The 18,724-nt window shown below is 50.3% G+C and overlaps 7 protein-coding genes across 7 annotated transcripts; 4 read left to right on the plus strand and 3 right to left on the minus strand.

Moving 5' to 3' along the window:
- Positions 1 to 376: 376 nt before the first annotated feature.
- Positions 377 to 2,829, minus strand: STR2 (cystathionine gamma-synthase; the record flags this gene model as incomplete). Its single annotated transcript, XM_076634060.1, has 4 exons — positions 377 to 1,052; positions 1,113 to 1,451; positions 1,512 to 2,554; positions 2,632 to 2,829. The coding sequence occupies 4 exons, from the start codon at positions 2,827 to 2,829 to the stop codon at positions 377 to 379; spliced, it is 2,256 nt and encodes a 751-aa protein (XP_076485984.1).
- Positions 2,830 to 2,959: 130 nt separating this feature from the next.
- JCM6883_005787 (tubulin-folding cofactor B) lies at positions 2,960 to 4,017 on the plus strand (the record flags this gene model as incomplete). The annotated part of the gene is made up of 5 exons (XM_076634061.1): positions 2,960 to 3,046; positions 3,112 to 3,294; positions 3,368 to 3,473; positions 3,556 to 3,814; positions 3,888 to 4,017. The coding sequence occupies 5 exons, from the start codon at positions 2,960 to 2,962 to the stop codon at positions 4,015 to 4,017; spliced, it is 765 nt and encodes a 254-aa protein (XP_076485985.1).
- Positions 4,018 to 4,345: 328 nt separating this feature from the next.
- JCM6883_005788 (uncharacterized protein) lies at positions 4,346 to 8,017 on the plus strand (the record flags this gene model as incomplete). The annotated part of the gene is made up of 13 exons (XM_076634062.1): positions 4,346 to 4,379; positions 4,488 to 4,498; positions 4,612 to 4,665; positions 4,811 to 4,884; positions 5,010 to 5,159; positions 5,225 to 5,376; positions 5,443 to 5,647; positions 5,717 to 6,285; positions 6,349 to 6,432; positions 6,500 to 6,580; positions 6,650 to 7,128; positions 7,193 to 7,938; positions 8,008 to 8,017. 13 exons carry the CDS (start codon positions 4,346 to 4,348, stop codon positions 8,015 to 8,017), a joined length of 2,649 nt encoding a protein of 882 aa, XP_076485986.1.
- A 750-nt stretch (positions 8,018 to 8,767) lies between these two features.
- On the plus strand, positions 8,768 to 10,983 carry JCM6883_005789 (uncharacterized protein; the record flags this gene model as incomplete). Its single annotated transcript, XM_076634063.1, has 2 exons — positions 8,768 to 8,953; positions 9,022 to 10,983. The coding sequence occupies 2 exons, from the start codon at positions 8,768 to 8,770 to the stop codon at positions 10,981 to 10,983; spliced, it is 2,148 nt and encodes a 715-aa protein (XP_076485987.1).
- Positions 10,984 to 11,797: 814 nt separating this feature from the next.
- GLC7 (type 1 serine/threonine-protein phosphatase catalytic subunit GLC7) lies at positions 11,798 to 13,443 on the minus strand (the record flags this gene model as incomplete). Its single annotated transcript, XM_076634064.1, has 6 exons — positions 11,798 to 11,914; positions 11,981 to 12,053; positions 12,122 to 12,512; positions 12,575 to 12,805; positions 12,877 to 13,008; positions 13,386 to 13,443. The coding sequence occupies 6 exons, from the start codon at positions 13,441 to 13,443 to the stop codon at positions 11,798 to 11,800; spliced, it is 1,002 nt and encodes a 333-aa protein (XP_076485988.1).
- Positions 13,444 to 14,261: 818 nt separating this feature from the next.
- Positions 14,262 to 16,492, minus strand: JCM6883_005791 (uncharacterized protein; the record flags this gene model as incomplete). Its single annotated transcript, XM_076634065.1, has 8 exons — positions 14,262 to 14,404; positions 14,505 to 14,638; positions 14,735 to 15,038; positions 15,100 to 15,159; positions 15,234 to 15,924; positions 15,997 to 16,088; positions 16,158 to 16,275; positions 16,340 to 16,492. 8 exons carry the CDS (start codon positions 16,490 to 16,492, stop codon positions 14,262 to 14,264), a joined length of 1,695 nt encoding a protein of 564 aa, XP_076485989.1.
- A 288-nt stretch (positions 16,493 to 16,780) lies between these two features.
- Positions 16,781 to 17,644, plus strand: JCM6883_005792 (uncharacterized protein; the record flags this gene model as incomplete). Its single annotated transcript, XM_076634066.1, has 5 exons — positions 16,781 to 16,873; positions 16,939 to 17,203; positions 17,291 to 17,360; positions 17,428 to 17,536; positions 17,612 to 17,644. 5 exons carry the CDS (start codon positions 16,781 to 16,783, stop codon positions 17,642 to 17,644), a joined length of 570 nt encoding a protein of 189 aa, XP_076485990.1.
- Positions 17,645 to 18,724: the final 1,080 nt, after the last annotated feature.

The following is an 18,724-nucleotide window of genomic DNA, read 5'->3' on the forward strand; positions in this document are numbered from 1 at the left end:
CAAAGAATCGAGTGAACCGATTGAGCATAAATCGCAGAAAGTCAAAGAAATCGAATCTCGTCGAACTTGGTCTATCTCCGTACGCTCGATCTCGTCTGCTCGTTCTGTATCTTCTCTGCAGTTCCGGCTACCTACGAGACAGCTGTGGGCCAAACAAGCGGAAAATTCCGAAATTCTGCGAGGAAATGCGAGTCGTTTCGAGCTCAAGAGTCAATGATATCGCGAAAGCCCAAGCTTACCACCACATAGACTCACTACAAGTTTGCCGAAGAGTGGTGAACGATCCAGTGAAGTGGAAAAAGAGCGAGGATCGCCCGTCTTTCTTTCTTTTCTGCTTGTTTTTCCAAATACGAGATATGATACTGCCCTTGTTCCTCTATTCATACGTCTCCCCTCTCCCCTTCGCCAGCCTTACGGCCTCCTCTGCCTTTCCCAATGCCATCCTCGCCCACTCCATCAACAATTCCGGTTCCTCCAACCCTACACTGATCCTAATCAACCCTTTCTCAACTCCCCACCCTTTCGCCCAATCGAGTTCCCCATAATGTGCCAAAATCGTATAAGGACACGATAACGTAAAGTTCGTTCCTAGGGAAGGACCTTTGTAACAAGGTAGAGCGTCGAAGAAAGTTTTCGAAGCGAGAATCGAAGTGAACGTCAAAGAGAACAGGGCTCCATATCCTCCTCCGGCGAAATTCGTTGCCGGGTTAGGAGGTCGTAAAGAGGCGCGGTAGTGTTCGGGAGTCATGAATTTCGGGTAATAAACTTCTTTCACGACGAATTCCGATTCGGGATCTTTCGAGGTTTGATCGAGTTCGGATGCGGCGGGAGGAAGGACGACCCCGTGAGGGGATGGACCAGGGTGGCGTCGAGATCGGAAGAAGTCGCAGAGGAGTTCGGCGTTCGAGTTTTCGGTAGTGACGCGGAGTTGGAAATCTCGAGAGTTTCGTTCCATGTAGATCACGTCTTCGTCGAAATACGTGTCTTCGTAGATTTCCTCCTGACAGGCCTTGAGAGCGGGGTAGAAGGGTCTCTTAGGGTTGAGGACAAGGCTGAGCAGTCGATCGAAGGTCAGTTAGATTCGCTCAAAAAGTAGAGGGAGAGAAATTTACCTTCCACCCATCACGTTGCTATCACCGCTGAACACCTTTGTCAAACTACTAACAACGATATCGACCGGCGGCAGTGTCTCGACATTGACGAATCCCGCAATCGTCTCGTCAACAACGATGAAGAATCCGAATTCATCTGCGAGTTTTCGAAGTTCGGCGAGAGGGGGAGATCGAAGGAGTGGGTTTGAAGGGAATTCACAGAAGAGGGAGAGGATTGGGGTTTCGGAGGTTTCGAGGAGATGTCGAAGTTCGTCGAGATCGGAAATGAGACCGTTTCCGAGGAAATGAGCTCCTGGTCCCCATTTCTCGAGGATCTTGAGCGTGTCGGTGTATGGAAATCTATGAAGACACAGTGTCAGCCTCTACGATGTGGGAGAGATCAAAGGCGTCCAAACTCACCCGAAGCAAACACTCTTCCCAACTGGTTTTCCTTCCGACTCTCTCGTTTTCATCACGAGTTGATGAGCATGGAAGATCGCATTCATCCCACACGAGTACAACCACACATCATCTTCCGTCAACCCTTGTACACCTCGAGTACTTTCCGCCCCTTGAGCGTTCTGAATATCTTCGACCGCGATCGCTTCCCCTGGTTGTTCCGCCAGTACTCCGGCGATTCTTCTCCTCATGGCGAGTTTCGCGAGTGGTGCGAGAGACAAATCCAAGTTTCGTCCGTACCGTTCTTCAACGTATCGAGCGAGGACATCTTCGTCCTGATCGATCGAGAGAGTTCCATTTTCGAGAATCGGAGGAGGTAATCCTTCGACCGAGTTGCTGAGGGATGAAGGTTCACTACCACTTGCAGAGTCGTCTCCGTTCTGACCGAGAGTCGAGGTCGTTCGGGAGAATTTACTCGTTGAATAACGTCCTCCTTTCGCGGCGGGAGGTACGATCCCTGCCAAAGGAGGTGTCGCACTCCCTTTCGCAACTTGATACCGACTTCCTTTCGAAACTCCATATCTACCTCCTCCTCCATTGTTCGTCTTGAGGATCGATTCGACCCCTCCATTTCCGTTCGATTCTTCCGGAGTTGTCGTCGTCGAGGAAGAGATTCTCGGTTTAGGTTGTTTCGATTCCCCTTTCCCATCCACCTGAGTTTCCTCGGCTTCCCCTAATAAAATCAAACATCTCTCTCCAACTCGACTCTGAATCCCTTCTCCAGTATGTTGCCAAAACTGTTTCGCGAACGCGAAATCTTTCTTATCGAAGAAACAAGGATACACTGAAACGGTTCGATTTCGGAGTGCTGCTTCCGGGTCGTCGTTCGAAAAGGAGGGAGAAGGGGTGGTAGAAGATTTGACGGCCCAGGAGACGGAACGAGAAGGGATAGGAGGAGATCGGGAAGAAAGGAAATCGCAACATCTTTGGGCGCTGCGAGCTGAGTGAAGCAGGATACAGGTTTCGTTCTCGTTTCCGAACTTCGCCGTCGCTAGATCGGCGAGCTAGTCACAGCATGAAGCGAGTGACAGTCAGTCGAGAGGGATCCTCGGCGGAAGGAGAGAGAGGGAAGAGAGCTCACTTTCTGAATTTGATGATGAATGAAGAACCTCGGATAACCCGAAGTCATCGCATTTTTAATCCTCTGTTCTCCTTCCTCGTAGTCTACGACGTCTTGCCAAGTCGGGAGCGAAACTGAAACGGCGTGAGGAGTAAGGGAAGGAACGGTGTCTCCTAGTGGACTTGCTGGAGGCGGATCAATCTTGAAGACTGAAGGCATTGCTTCAGATCGACTATATGTCGGTGTGTGGGCGATTAGTCGTGAGAAGAGTGAAGAAGTGGAGGAAAGGATTCGCCGAAGTCGTTCATCGGAGTTTGACTCTTTCGCTCACTCAACCAACTCATTAAGGATGTCGTACTTAAACTTGTGGATCTCTTCATCGGATACACACTCTGAACGACGGATAGGAAGCGATATCACAATCTCTCAACTCAAGGTTCGTTCATCTTCTGTTCATGTTTGATCATTGTACTCACTGACCTCTCTCGCTCCTCGTGATAGTCCAAGCTAGAACCAGTCACCGGGATCCCTTACGACTCACAGCAACTCAGCCTACGGAGAACAAGCGATGGAGCAGGTCATTCAGGAGCAGGGTCGAGCAGTTTGGGAGAATTATTGGCTCAACTCGATGACGATCAACGGACGCTAGACAGCTACGGAGTCAGGGAATGGATGACCATCAGAGTGAGTCCAGAATCTTCTCCCAAACGAGCACCGAACGAGCAGGATATAGTATTGACAGGGTAAAGTGCGACAGGTAGAATCTTCGGATCCGAACGCTCGTGCGTTAGCAGGTCAATACTCTGACGATTCAAGGGTCGAGAAGTTTGAATTGACGAAAGAAGAATACGAAGCGAGGAACGGTAAGCTCTCTCCTCTCTCAAACCCCGCTTTTGCGCGATCGTTCACGACGAAAACACTCAACCTCCCTCTGCTCTCGCGCAGACACGGTACTCGCCTACAAAATGCGACATCAACTCGGTCGTTTCGCTCCTACTTCCGCTTCCGCATCCTCCTCTCATTCGATGGAGACTGAGGTACCGAAAGATCTTGTCGTCGGAGCTCGATGTGAAGTTGCTCTTTCCCCTGAACTATCTCGAAGGGGTACCGTCAGATTCGTTGGACCGACAGAGTTTGGTGCGAAAGATGAGAGTGTATGGGTTGGAGTCGAATGGGATGAACCGGTTGGGAAAGGGAATGGAACGTGAGTTATTACTCTCTCTCGTCGATTGTGTTCTCGGTGCGCTGAGCTGACTCCTCTCTCTGATCGAGCATAGGGTGGATGGTAAGGTTTACTTTGAGACGTTACCGATGAGAGCGAGTTTCGTTAGACCCGACAAGGTCACGATAGGAGATTTCCCGGAGATTGATCCTTTCGCAGAGGACGACGAGGAGATGGAGATGTAATGGAACTCTGATCAAGCGCGTTCTACTGGTGGGCTGCAGAGGAGAGGCGATCCTAGCTGGAGATCTCGAGCGGAATGCGAATCGTCGTACAGTAACGTCAGAGAGCAATCTCGCACGGGCTCCAATCTACGAAAGCCAAGATCGCCCCAATTCGTTCTCGAACGTCGATGATGTACGAAATTCGAATCGGGTTATTGCGCAGTCGCGAAAGTGAAACGTAACGGACGAGTTCCTCTGTTTTTTTGAACGAACTTCTTTCCCATCGACCTCATTCTCGACTACCAGCACACAGCGGAGGGAGTAACCAGTCGCCACTCACTACGACAAGATGGCTTCAGCAGGTGATCTCAATGGTCAGAGCAGTTAGTTCCCTTTCCTTTCTCTCCCCTCTGTTCTCAAGCCTCATTTCACGCTCTATCTCACTTCGCGCTCCCTCGACTGACACCCTGCTCTATTCGTACTGTATATAGCTGCAGCATCGGTAAGTAGCTAGCCTCCTCGTCCAATCGAAGGACGCGATTCGTGTTTGATGATCGAGACTGATCTCATCGCTTTCTCATTGAACCCCCTCTCCCTCTCCCTCTCCCTCAATAGACAGAGACCTTTATCACGGCCTTGGTTACTGGTTTGATCATTGCTGGTGCAGAAGTACGTTCCCCTCTTCCCTTTCCCTTGAGTTCGTAAGTCGATAGAGTTTCTGGAGCTAACGGTCAATTTCCTCTCCCTACTCCTCTCTCTCTTTTTACCCCGCTTAATCTTCTCATTCATTCTCGACGATTCAACTGGAGTATAGTTGGCAGCTTTCCTCGTATTGAAGAATAGGTTCCGACAAGTTTATAACCCTCGATCTTACCTCGTTCCCCCCAGGTAAGCTCCCCTATTCCGCTACTCTATTCTTCCGACTTCTCACAGAGGAACAAACCATACGAACGCTGCGAACGTATACAATCAGAGAGAGAAGAACTGACTCTTTCGTTTCTCTCGCAACGTAGAAAACGAGTCGATCCCCTCCCTCACAGTTTCCTAGGTTGGATACCACACGTTATACGAGCCGATGCGAAACAACTCATCCAGAAGAACGGTCTCGATGCATACGTATTCGTTCGATTCTTGTTCCTCATGATGGAGATTTTCGCTCCCTTGTACGTTTTCCTCTCTTTCGTTGCTCCATGAGCCCGATCGACTGAATCTTGCGGAACGCGTACAGTATGGCAGTCACTTGGATTATCCTCCTCCCCGTCGATGCCGCGAACTCGAGGGGTACAAACACCGGAATTAACCGATTCACCTTCGGAAACGTTGGATTATCAGCGCAACCTCGTTACGCCGCTCACTTGATTCTCTGCTGGATTCTCACCTGTCAGTCTCTCCTCTACGTCTCTCAGCCTCAGTCAATCCGAAGCTGAAAGGTTTCGAACTGGCTAGTCTGGGTTTTCTACCTCATTCGACGAGAATACTCGACTTTCATCGTCCTTCGTCAAGATTTCCTCACTTCGAAAGAACACGCTTCCCTCGCAATGTCGAAGACTGTACTCGTCACGGGAGTACCGAAGGAATACCTCAACAAGGCTCAGATGCACAAATTTTGCGAAGTTTTGCCGGGAGGAGCAAAGAGGATTTGGTTCGCTCGGTAAATTTACAAACCATTCTCTCGGTGGCCCGTGTATCAGAGACTGACACTCTTTCGTGTCGTGCGCAGCGACTTGAAAGAGTTACCCGATCTCTACGACCGTCGATTGAAAGCTTGCAAGAAGCTCGAATGTGCTGAAACGAAACTTTTGAAACTCGCTACGAAAGCGATCGCAAAGAACGAGAAGAAGAAGAAGGAAACTCCTCAACTCGACCACGAATCGGAACGAGGAGAGATCGCTCGTTGGGTCCCAACGAAGAAACGACCTACTCACAAACTCGGACCTCTCGGACTCTGGGGCAAAAAAGTCGACACGATCGATTGGGCACGAGAAGAGATCAGGGAAACGACGGAAAAACTCGATCGTGAGAGGGAAATCATGAATGGTGATCATGGAGATAAAGAATATTCGCCTCAATCGGGAGCGTTCATTCAATTCCATACTCAAATGGCCGCTCACATGTTCTCGCAATGTCTCGCTCATCACGCTCCTTTGAGGATGTCGGCTCGTTACCTCGAAGTCGATCAGGAGGACGTCGTTTGGGACAACTTGAAAATCACTCCTTACGAAGCTCGAGGTCGTTATATCGCTAGTTGGGCCGCAACTCTCGGTTTAATCATTCTTTGGTCTTTCCCTGGTTCGTCAAGAATCTCATCGCTCAGCAAAATACTTTCGCTGATGCTTTCTTTCCGTCGAACAGTCGCTTTCGTCGGTTTGATCTCGAATGTCAACAAACTCTGTCTCGTCGCACCTTGGTTGGAATGGCTATGTCAACTCCCCGTCCGTAAGTCAGATCTCGTAACTCTTCTGCTATGGTCAGAGAATTGACCCATTGTCTCGTTTTTCTCCAGCTGTCGAGGGTATTATTCAAGGTTCTCTTCCTCCTATCGCCCTCGCAGTCCTCTTCATTCTCCTTCCGATCGTTCTTCGACGTGAGTCTCTCGGCTTGTGATCTTAATCCCGTTTGTTTTGGCGACTGATCCTTGTTCGAGTCAATTCAGTCTTTGCTCGATTCGAGGGAATTCCCCTTCGTTCCGGCATCGAGTTGTCGCTCATGACTCGATACTTCCTCTTCCTCGTCATCCACGGATTCTTAATCGTTACCCTCGCCTCGGGTCTCGTTTCGGCGATCCCTCAAATCGCAAAGAACCCCGGAAGTGCTGTCACTCTTCTCGCGACTCAACTCCCCGCCGCCTCGACTTTCTTCCTCACTTACTTCGTCACGGTTTCGCTTTCCGGTGCCGCCGGTGCGCTCCTTCAAATCGCTCGACTCGTCCTTTACTACGTCAAACTCGTCCTTCTCGGTTCGACCCCTCGATCGATCTATGGTGTCAAGTACAACATGGCGACCGTCGCTTGGGGTACTCTGTTCCCGAGTATGACCTTGTTGACCGTTATTGGGTTGACTTATTCGATTATCGCCCCCCTCATTTGCGGTTTCGCTCTCGTTGCATTCGCGCTGTACTGGTTCGTTTACAAGGTAAGTCATCTCTTCCCTTCTTTCTCTCGCTTGGCTGCGTGATCTGATCGGCTTGTTGTTGCAGTATCTATTCCTCCTCGTTATCGACAACCCTCCCGCGAACGAAACCGGAGGAAAATTCTACCCGAAAGCGCTCACCCACATCTTTGTCGGACTCTACATCGAACAAATCTGTCTCGCCGGATTGTTCTTCCTCGCGCAAGATTCGAACGGGAACCAATCGGCGATTCCTCAAGGAGCGATCATGGTCGTTTTGATCGTCATTACGGTTCTCTTCCAATTGCTCATGCTCAAATCGTACAAACCTCTCGTCGATAACCTCCCTCTTTCAATGAACGCTCGACTCGAAGAAAGGAACGCTTCGATGAACGGCGGTTCGAACTCGACTCAACAACACGGTTCGCCTAACAGTAACCTTCGACAAGTCAACACTGCCGACACTCACGAACGTGGAGAAAAGCACGAATCGACTTTCCCTCCTACTCGAGTTTCGATGGAAGAACAACAAGCTCTCCACGACAAACAACGCGGCGAGAACAACCACCATCAACATCAAACCGCGAATTCTTCTCCTGGTGGAACTCTCCCCGGGGAAGAACACCTCGATCGACACGCGTTCGACCATCCGGCGTCGTACGAAGATTATCCGACCGTTTGGATCCCGCAAGATCGTCGTGGGTTCTACGAGAGGGAGGTCGGCGATACGAAATCGGCTGGAGTGGACGTTTCGACCGAAGGAGCTACGATGAACGAGAAGGGTAAAGTAGATATCTCGAGGGGTCCTCCTGAGGAAGAATGGGATGAATCCCAGTGAGTGGAAGCAAACGATTTCAGCAGTCGAGGGAGAAACTGACTGTAGACTTTCTTCCACTTTCGCAGGCAAATCTAATCACGTCCGCTTTCTCTCTCTCGTGGCTCTGTCTAGTTCCTTCACGACTTTATCTATTCCTCACCTTATACATATACATACTACAGTTGTCCCGTTCTTCGCCGTAATCGTCGTTTTCACCTCACCTATTCTGTTTCTGTGACTCGCTCTCGCTTCCATTCTTCTAATTCTACTAGTTGTAAATAACCTTCCTCCCGGCCACGTATACTACGCTATCGGACGGTCTAGTCACGCTTTCCGAGACAGAATGTAGTTGGTCCGAAAGAAGCAATTTCTGCAGAAGAAAACTTCCAAAGTCGGCGAAATCTTTGTTTGACGACACAACAAACTCGACTTCTTTGGTACAATCTAGACGAAGGGATCCCGTAATGATACTCTCGATGTGGCAATCAAATCCGCACGTAATCGTGGATTCACTCTCTCAAGTCCATCAGTCAGCCTCTTCCCCTTTCATCACCACATCACCACTACTCTCGACTACTCCCTAGCTTTCGACGACTAGAGAGTCGGTACGCTCGTCAGCACCTGAAGAACTGAAGGACGGGACTAGGTTCAGCTCGTTTCGTTACTACTCTTTCTCGGAACCACTCTCGGCACTTTCTCTTCCGACTTCGCAACCTTGCGTCAACCCTCGAAGCTTCCACTGCTTTCCAAGCTCTTAACGATCAGTTCCTCACCCTCCTCGACTCCCATCCCCTAGAACTCTCCCTCGCGGCGCATCGACTTCTCTCCTTTCAGTAAAAGTAAACGATGTCGGGTCTCGTTCAATTCGATCACGTTGATCCGTTCAAGCAAGCTCGTCTGCAAGAGTACGGAGGACCTTCGTTGAAAGGAAAGGGAGGAAGGGATCAACCTATTGGTTTAGCAGTTCAGTACGAAGGATCTTCTCCTTTCGAACGGAAAGACATCAGAATAGACGACATGGGATGGGATAAGGTGAGTAGCTCTCCCTATGTCTTCGTAGAGTCGAGCAAGTGAGCTGACTACTCTCGTCAAACGAGCAGAACGAAATTCCGATTCCTCGAAATAAATCAAAGCGCAACACTCGGGGTCCTCGAGATACTCGAATGTCATTCCGACCCGAACCCTCTCGAATCGATAGCGTACTCGACGTCTATGCCGAACTGTACGCCGACGAAGGAGGAGCAGAAGACGAAGAATATCAGCCTCCTCAATCTTACTACAGCTCGAATCGACAAGAAGATCTCGCTCCTTTCCAGTCGATCCCACAACCGATCGAACCTTGGGACGAACGAGGCAAGACCGGTCTCTACGGAGGAGGAGGAAGAGGAGCGGACGACCGAGAAACGGGTTGGGTTAGAGGTTACTCGATCGGCTCGTCAGTTCCTTCAGTCGGATTCGAAGAAGATCTACGATTCGACGAGCAAGAGTCAGAAGATACTCCTCGATCCTCTTCGGAAACAGCTCAATCTGGATCTTACCCCGTCACTCCGACGAGTTCACAATTCCCCGTTAACCAACCGTCCTCAGCGAAATCCTACGACTCTCCCCCGGAACCTACTCGAGTTGCCTCGTCTTCGACTCACTCTCGAACTCCTTCGACCCTGCAGAATAGATTCCGCGCTCCCGAACGACCTCGTCGAACCGATTCTCCCGCTCGAGACGCCCCTCTCTCTCCCGGCGACCTCAATCTCCTTCGCAAGAAGAGTCCTCAGCCTTCATCCCTCTCTAGTCCCTCGATCAAGCAGGCAACTACCGCAACTCCCTCTCGACAACAAACTCCGACTCCTGCCGCTCCAACTCCGAGTCCGAAACGTTCGAATTCGATTTTTAAGCGATACGGACGATCCAAGAAACAACCCCCCATTTCGAACCCGATCGTTCCACAAGGATTCGTCGAATCGCTCGGAATGAAGACGTTCACTTTGACACCCGGTTGCAAAGCTCCAGTTTTCGACAAGGATCAAATCCCTGCTCCCTCTTCTTCCTCTTCGGTTCCTCAGACTCCTGATCAACCCTCTGTACCTCTAAACCAACCTCCTCGTCCTCGTGACTCTTCTCCGGTTCGTCCGACTGCTCCTCGTTCGAGCTCGAGCGTTCGTAGCCGCAACACGAATGGAACGAATTCCCCTGCTCGTCCGCCTCGTCCCGCTCACCCTCCCGTCCATTCATACGATTCGACCGCTCACCGACAATCAGACGTCTACCCTCACGAAGCGATGGCGCGTCTTTCGTTGGCGTCTCATTCCTCCGCTCACAGCGTTCCATCCGCTCCTCACCCTTCCGCTCAAAACCCTTCGAATCACCGTCAATTCTTCGACCAACTACGACACGAGGAGGAGGACTCTCTACCATTTCAACGAGTCGCATCGGGGATACCGAGTCAACCTTTGCGACCCGCGAGAGAACCGATCGATTTCGAAGATCGCTCAAATTGGGAGAGTGCCGCTGCCGTTTCGAGGGAGGATGAAAGAGGTCATGCGGTGCAGTACGATCCGAGAGGGAACGAATTGGAGGAGGATTCGGCCGCTTCTTCGTACTCTGAAGATTTCGGAGGAGGAGGAATCAATTCGAGGAGACCTTCAATGGCGGCGAATCAGTTCGGTCGAGACGTTTCTTCTTACTACGGCGGACCCGAGCAACAACAACAAAACTCGAGGGAAACTCGATACGACCTCGCGCAAGGAGGAGGAGGAGGATACGATCGATCTTCTCAGGTCGAACTCCTCGACGACGAAGAAGGAGATTACTCTCGTTACGGAGCTGGACCTATCAAGCCTTTGAACGTTAAACGAACTCCACCTCTACCACTCCCTACATCCTCGACCTCGTCGGCAGGGCTCCCTCGACCTCTCGCACAATTCAACCGAGGAAAAGGAATTGGAGGAGGAGAAATGAGGAATTCAACGATCGATCCATTGTCTTCTTTCGCGGGCGTCAAGAAGCAACACGTCAAGGAAGGACCGGCGATCGGTTCAACGGGGTTCAGGAATCCCTTCGGTTAGAATCTGTCCGAATACGGACCTTGTCCAGCTATTTTGCATGCTTTCTTGTATCGTTATCTTTCTTTTTTTTGCTCTCGTGTCGTACTTGAACAGCCAGCAATCGATCGATTAGTTCCCATCGTCCTCTCACATGTTTCCGCTCCTAGGGAGAGACGCGCTCTCGCAGAGCCTCGCTTTGGTGTCTTTGAACGAGCAAAAGGAAAATTACATGAGAGATTCTTGGAGCGGACGGAAGAGAGTAGTAGAGAAGAGAGAGAAATGTTGTATGGAGGAGAGAAGAAGAAGCACGCGCGCGGGAATAGGGGTGTGTAGAGAGAGGCGAACAAAAGACAAAAGTGAAAAGAAAAAGCCCGGAGAAGAGGGATTGAAAGTGGGGGAAAGAGTAAGTCCGGGAGGTGAGAGAGAGAGAGAGAGAAAAGGAGGTGAGAATACGAACAGAGGGAGAGCTGAAAGAAAGGGAGGGAAGAAGAAGGGGATGTATGGAGTTTGCGATGATCGAAGGTGTAGAGTGTGGAGGAGAGAGGAGGGGAAACAGACAAGAGAGGAGGAAGGGAAGGAAGAACACAAAAGACACAAAACACGAAAAGAAACCGAAAAAAGGAGGAGGATGGACGATTCGAGGCGATAGAGGAAGAGCGAGTCGAGAGTAGGAGGTTCGAGAAGCGAGTGGGTTATAATGACGAGGGGAAATGGAACCGGCTTGTTCTCGTTCCTTCTTCTGTTCATCCTCTTCTTCTTTCCTGCCTCGCCTCGACCGACTCGACTCTTCCCGATCCTAAAGAAACCCTCCCTCTTTTCTTTCTCCTTGTCTAATCTACGATGAACCCTTTCCTCCCTTTCCACCCTTTGCTTTACGTGGAGGTGTGACAGGTCGACCTTGACCGCTTCCGCCGTATTGGAACGTCTTTTTCTTTTCTGCCGGTTTGAGAATCTGCGAAACGACAACGGGAGAATTTAGTTTTTTTCGTCAACTGAATTGACTCGTCGGTCGACTCACTTGGAAAGAACAGAGAAGGGTTTCATCGACACTCATCATCGCTCCCGCATTGTCGAATTCTCCACAGTAATTACTAGGTAGAGCAAATACGAGGTCAGTTCCGCATCAGAGTAGTCGAGAGGGAGAGAGTGTAGTACTCACGGAGCCGAGAACAGAGTGACCAACTGTCGTTTCGCGAAGAACTCGTACCCATCTTCAACGACTTGATGAGCTCGACAAATCAAATCCATATCGTGTTTTTGCAAGAATCTCGAAACCACGTCGGGACCGAACGTGAACGAAACTCCTCGATCGTTCTCCGACCAGCCGGTAATATCCTTGTCCGGATCCGACCAAAGCAAGTCGCAAAGGAGTCCAGTATCGGGTACGTCTGTCGGACGCATCACTCGTCGAATTTGTTCCATACTTTGTAGGTCGGGCGACAATCCTCCGTGCATCGTGAAAATCTTTTCGTCGATGATGGCCGCGATCGGGAGACAGTTGAAACAATCGGTAAAAGTTTTCCATAGTTTAATGTTGTATCGTCGTTTGCCTGTTTTCTTACGGGAATCAGTAACTCGTTACGTACTAGTAAGAGTAGAGAAGTGAACTTACACTCGTCGTAGAAACCGTAAATCCTGTTGATACTCGCGCACTCGTGATTCCCTCTCAAAATGAAAAAGTTTTCCGGGTACTTGATCTTGTACGCTAGTAGGAGACAGATGGTTTCGAGCGATTGTTTACCTCGATCGACATAGTCACCGAGGAAGAGGTAGTTGGCTTCAGGGGGGAAACCTCCGTATTCGAACAGGCGGAGTAAATCGTAATATTGACCGTGGATATCACCTGCCGTCGAGCGCGAGAGTGAGTCGACAGCTCGATGAGAGCATGAGAGAGAGAGAGGAAGAGAAATGTACCGCAGATCTTGATGGGAGCTTCTAATTCGAGGAGGATGGGTTGGTTGATAAAGATTTCTCGCGCTTTTGTACAGAGGAATTTAATCTCGGATTCATGTAGTTGTACTTGCTTTCCAGGTCGGTTACCTCGTACTGTTCAAGTCGTAGTCGTAGTCGCGTCGATTGTAGGGTTTGCGCAGTTTGATCGGATCGAAAGGTGGAGCGAGAGTGAGGAGGGAAAACGAGCGAATGAGTCAGTATGCTGGTCCTCGCAACTGATGGAGATTGTTCGGGCTCCGTGACGCCGTGTTTGACCCTTCGATCGTTCGTTCAAAACGAGTTTCCACTGCCGAGATCGCAAATTGTCGATCTCTTATTGTCGCGCCGGGACGTCGGAACCAACAAGAGACGACAATGTTGATGACGGAGAATGCATTGCCGGTGACGAATCGGTATCGGAACAGTCGCGAGTCGTTTGTGTTGACCGAGTGAATGAGAAAGAGACGAATGAGAAAGGCAAGGAAACTAACCTTCCAACAAACGATCAATGACCGAGTCTAGATCTATTTCTTGGCCTTCTTGTGCCATTACTGTGACAGCCGGGTCTGGACGAGCGAGAGGTCGGAGAGGGAGGAGAGAAGGGGAAGATGAGAAAGAGAGTTTATTCGAAGTGTGATCGGGATCTCTGAACTACGGTTGATGCAACGAGGTAAGAGAGGTTGATTAGTTTGTGTAGCTCCTGCGTTCAGGATCCTCGTAGCTGTTTGTAGTCAAGGACGTTTGGTCGTGTTTGACCTCCGACAACTCTAACCCGTGGCCACCTCTCTCCTCCTCTCCTCCTACGCGCACTAGTCTGAGTCGAATGATGTACCTTTACACGCGTAGTCGATACTCCGTCCACGTCGTGCAGGAAGCGAGAGTGCCGAAAGAGCAATGAGAGAGCGAACGTACCTTTTCGTCTTACAAACTTGATTCAAAGAGGCGGCTTGGGAGACTCGATACGACTAGAGTCAGACTGTTTGACTGGGGTAGCGAGTAGTAAGTCGACGAGTCTGAGTGTGCTGATTTGGTGAGATTGGTCGAAAGCAAGGGGGAATCAATTTTTTCAAGTCTTATCAACGAATTAGGTTTTCGTATTCAAAGTCGTTTCGCAAGGTCGTAGGCTGTAATGTCTACAAGACATCGACAAAGCACGAGTTCGCAATACTGTATTAGGTCAGCGTATTTTGGCAGAGCGAGGTCGACAGCAATTCAAGATGGAAAACGAAGAAATGCAAAATTACAAGATTTAGTAGATGCAGTGTGATTCTTACAACACCTTCTCCCCGTCTTGACTGCCTGCAACCCGTCTTCCAGCAGCGCACGAGCGAATGTTACGCATCCGAAGCCTGGACAACTGACTCGGCTCAAGATTTCTTCTCCTTCAATCCCAACTCCCTCAACTCGACGGGCCAATCCTTCCTAGGTCTCCAAACTCCATCTTTATCGAACCTCGGATTCGGGACATAGTGCAGTCCATCGTCATGTGTCGGTTTCGCCGGTATAGGAACTAATCACCATCCCATCTCACAAAACTCGTCAGGTTTCTCTCGAAGAAATCGCGCGCGCGCCGGAGGAGAGCGAGTGAGAGGGGAGGGAAGGAGACGTACAGATCCACCCGAGTTTATGTTGGCCCATCACCATCTCCCAATTCTTCCGATTCGATCCTAACCACCACAAATTTCCTTCTTTCCCCAATCTCCCCCATCTCCGGACCCATGCTTCCCTCGTCTCCCTTTTAGCTCTGTAGACCTCACACGATGCACCATCAGCTCTCCATCTTTGATCTGGGCGAGAGAGAGACCGGCAACTGAGAAAGAGAGAGAGAGGATCGTCTTACCTAAAATTCCAAAACCCATAAACACTCTGCAACGCGTTCCTCTCCTTCTGTCTCATCCGATTCACTCCAATCTCCTCGATCGTCGTCATATTCCTCAAGATCAACCTCGTATGTGCCGCGAACAGACTCCCCGTAAATATCAAGAAGAGGAACGAGAGCGCAATGATCGCGATTTGATGGCCGTCTACTCCGGGGTAGGGACGTTGTGAAGGGGTGAAGGAGGAGAGGGGAAGGGTTTGAGCGATGAGGAGGGAGAGGAAGAGGAAGAGGAGGTAGAAGGTCGAGGATTGGAGAGAATGATAGACTGTTTCGAAAGGACTACGAGTCAGAATGGATCGCGTAATGAAACGAAGGAGACAACGGACAGTACTTGTAGTTCCGGGCTCCTACGCAAGATCCGACCCACGGACAATGATGATCCATTTCTAGCGAAGAACTCGAACTCCAAATCAGTTCCTCTATCGAAAACTCAACCTCGAAAGAAGATGAATCGACTCACTCAGAACGATCGCGGCACAATGTCTACATCTGTGACTTCTGAAAGGTCTCACGATCCCTTCCCTCGGATCGTACCTATACTGTAATTTGAGCACTGGCGTAAACGGTGGGATTCGTTCGACTTTGAGTCGTGAGGCGGGTTCGTAATCTTCGGGAGGTTCGGGGAAATGTAAGAAGGAAGAACTCGAGGGGCGGGAAGATTGAGGCGAGAGTGTGGGAGCGGGTTTCGAGAGGTGAGCTGGAACGGGAACGGAAGGGATTGTTGTCGAAGGGAGAGAGACGGCGGTGCCGGAGGTGTCGCTTGTCGAAGAATGTCTTTCTCTTGATTCATGGATCGAGGTAGGCCGACCGTCGGCGTGAGCAGGAAGAGAAGTCGGGGGAGAAACGGCTGAGGTGAGAGCTGTTGCGATATTCGGTCCGAGTGCTCCTACCGCCGGAGCATTCTCCGCAATCACATCTTCTTCGGCTGCTGTTGACGGTTGATTGAGTGGTTGTCGAGTTGATACCGTCGAGGTCTCATCTCGAATTTCCCTCATTTCGAGTTGACCGTTCTTCTCCCCTTGAACATCCGTGGAGGGTCGGTCCATAGACTGCCGCAGCATCTTTGGAGACATTGGTTGATCCTCGAATCGTTGACCAGCTACCGTGATGTACTCGGCTTCTTCTGAAGGTGGATCAGTTTTCGGAACATACTGCGAAGAGCATCGAATCCAGTCAGTTTGAGCTCAGTAGAAGGTCGAGAAGGGGGGTCCAGTAAGTCTTACATCTCGAGCGTATCCAGGAGAAGTCGTGATTGCCATGTAGTAACTCCAACAGAAGTGAACGAAAAGAAAATGGCAAATCACCAGATAGACGACTGCATTGTTCTCTCACAACAACTTCTCGTCAGCTTTCGTAGAGCTCGAGTAGCAGAGTGATTACTCACGACCTTGTGCCCTTGCGCCTAGTCGATCCCGTTCCATCCGAATCATGGGAATGCACAATCTCACGACGAAAACGTAATAACTGTAACCAAACATCCCTACCGCGAGACCCACCGCTAGCTGTACCGGGACCCTAGCAACTGATCAGCTCTACTTCCAGGCGATAAGTACAGGGAACGCGTACCTTTCTCGATAGCCAAGGGTCAGGAGAGTTCGTCTCGATCTGTTTCACCCTCTTGATCTCCATCTGTTCCCTACATCCTACGTATCGAGCATTCTTCTGTTCCTTCTCCTTCTTGGGGTTTCCTTGCGAGTCGAGCTGACAGTCGAGGGTCATGAGATCGAGGGATTGCCGAGAGAAGGGGGAGCGAGCGGGCTGCGATTGCTCCTTCCCTCGCGCTCCTATGTTGATGTCGGGGTTCTCAGCGGTCTTGAATGGTCTGAACTCGGTCCAAGAGAGCGTTTGGCAAGATGAAGTCGGCAAAAGTTGGTTGATGGAGAGAGAAAGGTTCGTCCTCTCTTCCTCTCTCCTCCACCTTCCCTTTGTTCGTGCCGGTCAGTCGATTCTCTCTGAACCTCTCCATTGCAAGTCGCGAGGCTGAAGAGGGGATCGGCTTGGTAACAGATGAAGTCATTTGTTGAAACAATCGCATTCTACCGAGACGTCGTCGATGCTTACGCAAAAGAGCACTGGATCTTCGTCTGTGTACAACTAGCTGTGAGTCCCAACCGCGTACTCAGAAGTAGATTCGGAGAGGCTGACGTCCGATCTCTTGCCGTCAGATCCTCTCCGGCCTGTTCTTCTACTTTCTCCATCATCGATTCCCACTCGACCCTTCAGCCTACACAACAGACAATATGGAGGCAGCCAAAGCCACGCTCGCCGATGCCGCGGTCAAGACTGCCGATACTCTCGTCTCGAAACCTGACGAAGCCCAACTTGATCCTCCCAAAGACACTCCGTTCACGAAAGCCGAGTTGGCCAAGTACAATGGATCGGATGAATCGACTCCGATATACGTCGCGATCAAGGGAAAGATCTATGATGGTCAGTCTCTCTCCTCTCTCTCGACTCTTCCCCCCCGCTTACTCCACTTCGCCGATAACTGATTCACCTCCTTCTATGCGTGTACAGTGTCAGCGAAGAGAGATATGTATGGACCTGGATGTGGATACAATGTCTTTACCGGTAAAGATGCTTCAAAGTGAGTCGCCTCTTTCTCGCTCCTTTCGTGAGAGATAGCTGACTTTGGTCGCTTGTCCCGCCGTCAGAGCTCTCGGTAAATCATCGTTGAAAGCAGAAGATGCCGATTCCGACTACTCCTCACTAACAGACGAGGAGTTGAAAGTGTTGGATGATTGGGAGAAATATTTCGCAAAGGTCGGCGTGGGAATCCAGTTCTGGAGAGATTGTCTGCGGCAAACTGACAAATTCTGTAACTTTCCATGTCGACAGCGTTACAATATCGTTGGGAAAGTCGTGGACTAGGGCTCTGGAGTTACCGGAATCAGTTCTCAGCTTTCAAGTTCTGCAAATAATGTCATTAGTCGTTCCATCAAATCTCGCCTCTTCTCTCGATCGGATCGTTGAGGAGAGATACATCCTAGTAAGATGTGTCGTCTCTACGAACTCCTTCCTCTCGAGGTGAAAACTTCCCGAATTCTCTCGCCCCCTTTCCTTCACGACAAACGTTCGAGCGACAAGTCGCAGTCATTCTCCAACTGTGCTCGAGGACAAAGCTTTCAGAGCTGACTCCCCATGCTGACGGAGAGAGTGAAGCTGTGTGCCCTCCTCGAAAATGGCGGAACAGAGAAAATTGTCGTGAATTGGCGGTGATTTTCAGTGATTTTCAGTGATTCTATCCCATTTTTGCAGAGGGCGCTCGCTTCGCAGACGACTGACTCAGCTTCCAATGCAGCTCTTGAGCTCGGCTGGGAGGATGTCGCGGAAAGGGAGTGGAAGAAGCTGTAGAGACGAATGTGAGCAAGAACGAGTCGGTGGATCGAGCTGAGTTCCTTCTCTGCGTCTCTTACTATTTCTCGAGACCCTCTTCCAATTGTTCCGCTGATCAACTCGCTCCCTACTGACTGTTCTCAAGTGTGAGAGAGTGTTACCCCGTGTTTCGTGCTGCTCGACTTCGCGCGATGATTTGAAAGCATGAACGGAGGAGTTTTGTCGACGGTTTGAGCTTTGCGCGTCCTCTTCGAAAATCGTACATTCTCGACATTTGGCGGCAATTTACATCGCGAATCGCCGACTTTCAGTAAGAATTACCGAATTTTGATGAGGGCGCTCACTTTCGCACGAATGTTTTGTTCTCTGGATCGTCCCCCTTCAGCCTGTTAGAATCTCATGCAGCTGAGAGAAAGACTCTCTCGTCGTTCCCGCAATGCCATCGTCGGCAAATACGAGTTTGCGAGAAAAGAGAGTCCGTGCGTCGAGACGAAAGCTTCGAGTTCACTTCCTTCGTCTCCTTCTTCCGCAGAAGACTCTAGCTCTCTTAGCCTTGATTCGTTCTCGCGCTATCGCCGGCAGTAGGCAGCCCTCTCCCAATCCTCCTACACAAGT

The sequence above is a fragment of the Sporobolomyces salmoneus genome, assembly GCF_050403485.1.
Source record: "Sporobolomyces salmoneus JCM6883 DNA, S_salmoneus_JCM6883_v1_ctg50, whole genome shotgun sequence".
Taxonomy (NCBI): domain Eukaryota; kingdom Fungi; phylum Basidiomycota; class Microbotryomycetes; order Sporidiobolales; family Sporidiobolaceae; genus Sporobolomyces; species Sporobolomyces salmoneus.